At 47.0% G+C, this 8,511-nt stretch overlaps 1 protein-coding gene across 2 annotated transcripts in view; it reads left to right on the top strand.

Annotated features, from left to right (window-relative positions):
* SNTA1 (syntrophin alpha 1) overlaps positions 1 to 8,511 on the top strand; it is a 31,276-nt gene that overhangs the window by 15,851 nt on the left and 6,914 nt on the right. For both annotated transcript variants that reach the window (XM_003788102.2, XM_023512179.1), the window contains exon 3: positions 6,423 to 6,627. In XM_003788102.2, the coding sequence (XP_003788150.1) occupies positions 6,423 to 6,627 (205 nt within the window). The remainder of the gene's footprint in view (positions 1 to 6,422; positions 6,628 to 8,511) is intronic.

Here is an 8,511-nt window from a genome sequence, read left to right as displayed (position 1 = left end):
CAAGCTGTTGCCCTGGGTAGAGTGCTGTGTCATCACAGCTCACAGCAACCTCCAACTCCTGGGCTCAAGTGATTCTCCTGCCTCTACCTCCCAAGTAGCTGAGAATACAGGTGCCCACCACAACGTCCTGCTATTTTTTGGTTGTAGCCATCACTGTTGTTTGGCGGGCCTGGGTTGGATTCAAACCCGCCAGCTCTGGTGTATGTGGCTGGCGCCCTAGCTGCTTGAGCTACAGGCACCAAGCCTGCTTTTTTTTTTTTTTAAGAAAGAGGTGAGGTCTTACTCTGGCTCAGGCTGGTCTAGAAATCCTAAGCTCAGGTAATCCACTCACCTTGGCCTCCCAGAGTGCTAGGATTACAGGCCTGAAGACCTGTACTATGCCAAGCAGAAGTGCTTTACAGGTATTGAATCTGATATATTTTCCTTCCATTTAGAAAATGAGGGAAGGGCAGTGCCTGTGGCTCAGTGAGTAGGGCGCCAGCTCCATATACCAAGGGTGGTGGGTTCAAACCCGGCCTTGGGCCAAACTAACAAAAAAATAGCTGGGCATTGTGGCAGGCGCCTGTAGTCCCAGCTACTTGGGTGGCTGAGGCAAGAGAAATCACCTAAGCCCAGGAGTTGGAGTTTGCTGTGAGCTGTGTGACGCCACGGCACTCTACCAAAGGCAATAAAGTGAGACTCTGTCTCTAACAAAAAAAAGAAGGGAATAGAGAGGCTCATGGAGGTCAAATCACTTGTCCAAGGTCACAGAACAAGGGCAATAAATAAAGCGTGTCTCACTCCACAGCTCTCTTAATATTCTTGCTCTGAGGCTGGGTGCGGTGGCTCACACCTGTAATCCTAGCACTCTGGGAGGTTGAGGCAGGTGGGTCACCTGAGCTCAGGAGTTTGAGACCAGCCTGAGCAAGAACGAGACCCCCATCTCTAAAAATAGCCCAGTGTTGTGGTGGGCACCTATAGTCCCAGCTACTTGGGAGGCATAGGCAAGAGACTTAAAAAAAAAAATTCTTGCTCCAGGTTGAGAAGCTCTAGGCCTTTCAACACTCATTAATTTAATAAATTTTTTTTTTTGGACAGAGCCTCACTTTGTCACCTTTGGTAGAGTGTAGTGGTGTCATAGCTCACAGCAACCACCAGCTCCTGGGCTCAAGTGATCCTCCTGCCTCAGTATTTAATAAATTTCTTAGTTACTCATTACCTGGTATATATTAGGTACTATTCTGCATGCTGAAGATACTCTGGCAAATAAGAAAACAGGGAAGTCCCTGCTGTCATGGAACTTGACATTTTAGTTAGAGGAGAAGGGCCATAGACTAGTAAATAAATGTATTGATCACGTAATTTCCAGCAGGGGTAAGTGGTTACTACTGAGCAGACAAGGAGACACTTGAACTCAAAGCTAGGACTTTTAGTCATAAACACTCATCTAGCATTGGGATAAGTACTGTGCTGACTGTGTTGCCCAAACAGATGTGTCCCCTTTTCTCAGCAACACTCATGGGGCTCCCTGTCTCCCTAGTTACACTGGGCTGGGTGAATGCTCCTGCCCTGTCTTGGTTGTTAGTGTTTCCAGTGGGATCTGTCCTGGCTCTTTGGGGGCAGGTCCAGGTCTTTGTTTTCCACCTTGGCAAAACAGCAGGTCCTTGCAAATTGGGGCGTCTGTGTCTGCCTCAGTTTCCCCAAGGAGGAGGGGCCCTCCTCACTGCTTTACCAAGCTCCTGGGGTTGGGTGGGGAGGGTGTGGGCACTGGCTAGGCCTTTCTTGGAGTTAGCAAGAATGCTGCCCTCAGCTCTTTAGGCCACAGGCTTTGGAGAGCCCCACCCTGTCTGGCCGGGTGACTCAGGCCTGAATTGTAGCACAGAGGAGGCCTGGGAGCTGGGCTATATATGGCCACACTCTGGGTCCCCCAGGACTCTACCCCCACTCTGGAACAGGACACTTGGTTTGTGAAATCCAAGCTCAGTTTCTGGCACCAGCTGGTGTGCTGTCCATTTATAGCGTGTTCTTGTGGGAAAGGAGGAGGACCCAGTTCTGGGGTGATTGAGAGAGCAGGGGCTGGCTTCAAAGTTGACAGATGTTCATTTGCTGAGCATGTAGCATATGAGATCCCTGTGGATTCTGGGGACATGTAAATGAGTCAGATGAGGTCCTTGTCCTTGCCCTCACAGTGGTTATAGCCTGGTGGGGGACACAGACACCATACAGACAATCACAGGGGTATAGGATCTGAAGACTGCAGAGGTGATGGGTGTAGTGGATCCAGACTTGGCATCTGGAAAGGCTTCCTAAAAGGGGTGACATCTGAGCTGGGCCTTGACCTCCTGGGCTGTGGCACCTGCTAAATAGGCCTGTCCTGTGTTTGCATTCATTTTCTACCCACAGAACACCAACTCTGAATTTGAAGAGGAAGCCTGATTTAGGAGTTCCTGGTTTGGTAGGGGAGATAGTCCCTACACACAAAATCACAAGAGGGTTCTAGGAAGTGTGAGCAAGGGAGACTGATAGATAAGAAACACCTATTTCTTGAGTCCCTACTATGCATCACAGGTGTTAGATCACCTTATTAATTGACTAGCACGTTGAGGCCAGAAGGGTCAATTACCTTCATCATGGTTACACAGCTAGGCATCGTTGGAGCTGGAATTCAAATCCAAAAGCATCTAACTCCACACCAGGTACTAAACGGATTTTATGCAGAGAGAACTTCATTTCTGCATTTTCAGAGGTGTGGAAGTTTGGAAGCTCCTCCAACTTCTGAGACCTATGAGTAGTCAGTATGATTTGCCTAGACATAGAGGTATCCAACCTTTTCTTTTCTTTTTTTTTTTTTTTTTTGCAGTTTTTTGAACCCACCACCTCTGGTACATAAGGGCTGGTCCTACTCTTTTGAGCCACAGGCGCCACCCTGTCTAACCTTTTCTATTCTGCAGCACATTGGAAGAATAAGAGTTGTCTTGGGCCACACAGTAAATACACAACTCTTAATGAAAACTGATTAGGGAAAAAAAAAAAAGTTTGTGCATACACCACAGATAAGCAAGAAAAGTCCTTACAGATTCAGCATGTGGCCCGCAGGCTGCAGGTTGGACACTCCTGGCATTAGAGGGTGAGATTAGGCATATGGAAGGAGGTAAAGCCAGAGAGGTGGGCAGGGCCTGAATCTTAGAGGGGCTTGAAGTTAGGCATAAGGTACAGGGAAGCTACAGCAGGGCTTTGAGCAGGGATGTGGTGACTTATAGCAAAGAAATGTAGCAGTTGCACCATTGGGGTCTGTATTAGTTAGGATGCTTTTTTTTTGAGACAGAGCCTCAAGCTGTTGCCCTGGGTAGAGTGCTGTGGCATCACAGCTCACAGCAACCTCCAACTCCTGGGCTTAAGCGATTCTCCTGCCCAAGTAGCTGTGACTACAGGCGCCTGCCACAATACCCGGCTATTTTTTGGTTGTAGTTATCATTGTTTGGCAGGCCCAGGCTGGATTCGAACCCACCAGCTCAGGTGTATGTGGCTGGCACCTTAGCCACTTGAGCCACAGGTGCCGAGCCCAGGATGCTATTTTTTTTTTTTTTTGAGATAGATTCTCACTATGTTACCCTTGGTAGAGTGCTGTGACATCTCAGCTCACAGCAATCTCAAACTCTTGGGCTTCAGCAATTCTCTTGCCTCAGCCTTCCAAGTAGCTGGGACTACAGGTGCCTGGCTATTTTTAGAGACAAGGTCTCACTCTTGCTCAGGCTGGTCTTGAACCCAGCAACTTTGAAGGACTAGAGGAAAGGAAGAGGAAGGAGATGCGTTTTCCCTCACATCTTGTTGGCCAAAACTGTATCATCTACCCCTTTCTAAACCAGTCACAGGCAAGGGGGATAAAATGATCATGATTAGCTTGGACCAATTAAGATTCTTCTCCTAGGCTGGGGAGAAGCTGAGCCTCCAGGGCTTGGGCTTCTGTTAGCAAGGAGAAGCTGGTTTGTGGTTGTTAAGTAGGCCGTGGTATGCCTGTCCCATCTCCACTGCTCTTTGAGATATAATGCAATGCGGTAAGTCATTGCTACAGTGAAAGTCATTTTTATGCTAGCCCCAAGACATTGGACCTAGGCTGAGTTCTTTCAGAAAACCTGCTGATGCTTTCAATGTAAATTCTCTCCCAGTCCCAGTAGAATTTGTAATGCCCCCTCTCTTTCACCCCTGTTTTCCATGAATCAGGGGCATCTCTTGTGACAGAAATAGCTTCTCGTCTGGTTCTTCCAGGGAGCTGGGCCAAGAACTATTTCCTAACCCCTTCCTGGACTGTCCATTCGTGGGCAGGGCGGGCTGGCTGGGCTTTGACTGCAAATGTCAGATAGTTAGGAAGCCAGATGGCTATGGGAGCAGGTGTGGGAGCGGAGGGGAAGGGTGAGCTACCCCCAAGGACTAGCAGGCATCAGTAAAGCAGGAGGGTACAGCCAAGCTTTGGGAAGAGAGACCAGTATATTGTAACTGCTTTGATGTATAGGCTCTCATCTTAGTCACTCATTTTAGAGAGGAGGAGACTGCTGCTCATCAGAAATGAAGCAGCCCCAGATGTCAGGGCAAGAGTGGCAGATACTCCTGGTTGTTTCCCCTCCCATCATTTCCCCTTCTTCCTTGTTAACAGGTAAAATATGTTCAGCTTCAGAGGCTGAACTGTGATACTGTGATTGGTCAAGGTCATGACCGTGCCCTTTTACTAATGATTGGGCTAGAAGTGGGCACATAGCTCAGTTTTGGCCTGTGAGATATGAGGAGACATCTACTAGGGCAGCGGTTCACGACCTGTGGGTTGAGACCCACAGGAACTGTATTAAAGGGCCGCAGCATTAGGAAGGTCGAGAACCACTGTACTTGGGGCTTCAGGGGATACCCACCTTTCTGATTAGAGGGAGGTGTGAGGAGACAGCCCTTTCTCTGTTTGTTTCCTCTTTTTCTGCTTTGGGTTTTGTCATGTAAGGAATGGTTGGCTTGTGCTGGGGCAGTCATTTTGTGGTTATGAGGGGAAAGCCAAGGGAGAGAGGCAAAGAGACCTCCAGTGAATCTGTTGTCATTGAGCCACTGACCCAATCCTGAATTGCTTTTCTCCAGACTTCTTGGTAAGTGAAATTATACATATTATTATTTAAGGCAGTGTTATATATTTTTATTCACAGCTAAACTCATCTAATTGATATGGCAAAAGTGATCAAGATGTTTCATTACTAACCAGATTTAATTGATTGGCAATGGCTTCCGTAGACTGATTAGTGATATTTTCCATGAGGAAAGAATAGAGAAATGGTGGCACAAGTTTCCTGTGTTTACTATTCCAGGCCTAGGGCCAGTCCAATCCCTGGCACTTGGTACCTGGTACATGGTACCGTGTTTTCCCAAAAATAAGACATTGTCTTACATTTATTTTTTTCTCAAGAACGCACGCTAGGGCTTATTTTCAGGGGATGTCTTCGTCTTCGTGCCAAAATGCATAATAAGACTAGGTCTTATTATTGGGGTAAGGCTTATATTTAACAAATGCATAGAAATCCTGCTAGGGCTTATTTTTGGGGTAGGTCTTATTTTCAGGGAAACACAATAGTTAAGAAAATTGACTTGGGCTTAGCACCTGTAGCTTAGTGGTTAGGGTGCTTGCCACATACACTGAGGCTGCCAGATTCAAACCCTACCTGGGCCTTCTAAACAACGACAACTACATCAAAAAAATAGCCGGTATTGTGGTGGGCGCCTGTAGTCCCAGCTACTTGGGAGGCTGAGGCAAGAAACTCACTTAAGCCCAAGAGTTTGATGTTACTGTGAGCTGTGATGCCATGGCACTCTATGTCTAGTGACATAGTGAGATTCTGTCTCAAAAAAAAAAAAAAAAAAGAAAAGAAAACTGACTTGTTAGGCCAGGCATGGTGGCTCATGCCTGTAATCCCAACACTCTGGGAGGCTGAGGTGAGTGCATTGCCCAAATTCACGGGTTCTAGACCAGCCTGAACAAGAGCTAGACCCCATCTCTAAAAATAGCTGGGTGTTGTGGCGGGTGTCTGTAGTCCCAGCTACTTGGGAGGCTTCAGACTCTTGAGACCAAGAGTTTGAGCTGTGAGCTGTAATGCCATGGCATGCTACTGAGGGTGACAAAGTTTTTTTTCTGTCTCAGAAAAAAAAAAAAAAAAAAAAAAAAAAAGAAAAGAAAAAGAAAAGAAAAGGAGGCTGGGAAATTTGCCTTTCTTCCAAGTGGCCATGTGTCTATATACCAGGGGAAGGTGAGAGAAGAGATATTGGTGGATATCCAGGATTTTCTACCCTACTGTCCTGTTAAGGGCTTTAGTGATAGTGGACATATATTAAACTCTCAATGGATTAGTGACAGTTGTGATGTGAGCTGCATGGAGGCCCATGTCACTGGAACAACTGCTGACCTCTCTCTTGACCAGTCAAGTACATGAAGGAGGTCTCATCATATTTCAAGAACTCTGCTGGCGGGACCTCGGTTGGCTGGGACTCACCTCCTGCCTCACCCCTTCAGCGACAGCCTTCCTCTCCTGGCCCTCCACCACAGAGCCTTGGTGAGGTCAAACACGTGTCCTTGAAGATGGCATATGTCTCAAGGAGGTGCACCCCCACTGACCCGGAGCCCAGGTAAGGCTGGGGTTGGGGGCAGCTCAAACAGACAGATGCAATGTTGGTATTAGGAAGTGGGGCCAAAAGAAAGATACGTTTGTGTTGTGTAAGTCACAAGAATAATGTCAGAAGACAGTACCTGCTTAGGAGGTAGTTTGAATGGACACACAAGTGAAGCTGTGGAGTTGATGGTGTGCTTTGCTTCTTACTTCTTCCCATGGGCAGTTCACATCTGAAGAAGAATTTGATCTGGGAGAGCCAGTTCCATTCCTATTCTCTTTGGGCTAGCCCTTCTTCCTCACTGATCTTTATATTCTCCACTGTGAAATAAGGTTATTGGACTCAGGAATCCCCTCAAGTTTCTGCCAACTCTGCTATAGTTTTGAGATGTCTGGTAACATTTGCATGAGGCCTGGTCACATCTGAGTATCCTTTAACAGTTCATTATTGATAATAAAATTGATGACACTTACTGAGTGCTTACTGTGTACTCAGCACTGTACTTTCCATGTGCAATATCATTTAACTCTTATAGTGGCCCCATGAGCAAGGTCCTATTATTTCATTCCCGTTTTGTAGATGAGGACAGAGAGAGAACAGAAAGGGAAAGTAACCTGCCTGAGACCACACAGCCAGAAAGGGTAGCATTTGGCTCATTCCAGGTCACCCTCTCTGCTTTAGAAGCTGCTGGTACCTGAGTGATGGTGGTGATTGACTAGAGTATAAGATAGTCAAATGGAGTGTGCCATGTTGGGGTGGTATGTAAGTGACATATGTGTATGACAAAACCTTGTTACAGCCTAGGTTCAATGCTAGGTGAATGCCCAGCATTAGCTAGGAGGGCTGGTTAATGTTCAGCATCTAAATCTCCTGGTCCCACTTGATGCCAACTCTGTCCCTGCCCCTATGTGATAAGAACTAGTGATTCACAGGTCACTTAGAGGTGTTCTACTGAAGGGACTTTTTGTGTTGGGTGAGGATGAGGTGGTATTAGTCCTTCCTGAGATTCATAGACCTGTGGGTTCTCAGACTGTTTTCTAGAAATTACCTGAAGCGTGTTCATACATTGTTTTTAAGGTGTGTGTACATGTGAATATTATGTGAATGCAAGTGTTTGTATGTACATACATGAGCATTTGCATGGGTATAGATTTGTAAGTGTATGCATATGTGTTAATATCTGCATGTGTGTACATGTATGTATGTGTGTGTGCTTAAACATGTGCATGCATGTGTAACTACATTTTATAACCTGGTTATAACTGAGGTTCCATATGGCCTACTGCCATCATGATATCCCAGTCAGAGGAACACAGACTAGCCACCAAAATGTGATGGAAACTATTTTAAAATTTTGTTCAGTGTTAGGGTTCAAAGGGATGTGGTGTTGCCTAGGGATGAAAGTATAGAAACCCTAACAAGCAGTGGCTTAAATAAATGAGGGTTTGGCTCGGTGCCTGTGGCTCAAGCGGCTAAGGCACCAGCCGCATACACCAGAGCTGGCAGGTTCGAATCCAGCCAAGGCCTGCCAAACAACAATGACAACTGCAACCAAAAAATAGCCGGGCATTGTGGCAGGCACCTGTAATCCTAGCTACTAGGGAAGCAGAGGCAGGAGACTCGCTTGAGCCCAGGAGTTGGAGGTTGCTGTGAGCTGTGATGCCATGGTACTCTACCCAGGGTGACAGCTTGAGGCTTTGTCTCAAAAAATAAAAAATAGGCTCGGCGCCTATAGCTCAACTGGTTAAGGCGCCAGCCACGTACAACTAAGGTGGCGCGTTCGAATCCCCAGCCCGGCCCCGCCAAATAGCAATGACGGCTGTAACCAAAAAATAGCCGGGCGTTGTGGCGGGCGCCTGTGGTCCCAGCTACTTGGGAGACGGAGGCAGGAGACTCGCTTGA

The sequence above is a fragment of the Otolemur garnettii genome, unplaced genomic scaffold (genome assembly GCF_000181295.1).
Source record: "Otolemur garnettii isolate 467f Iridium unplaced genomic scaffold, OtoGar3 scaffold00025, whole genome shotgun sequence".
NCBI lineage: Eukaryota > Metazoa > Chordata > Mammalia > Primates > Galagidae > Otolemur > Otolemur garnettii.
The sequence above is the reverse complement of the archived record's forward strand: the minus strand, read 5'-3'. Positions and strand labels throughout refer to the sequence as shown.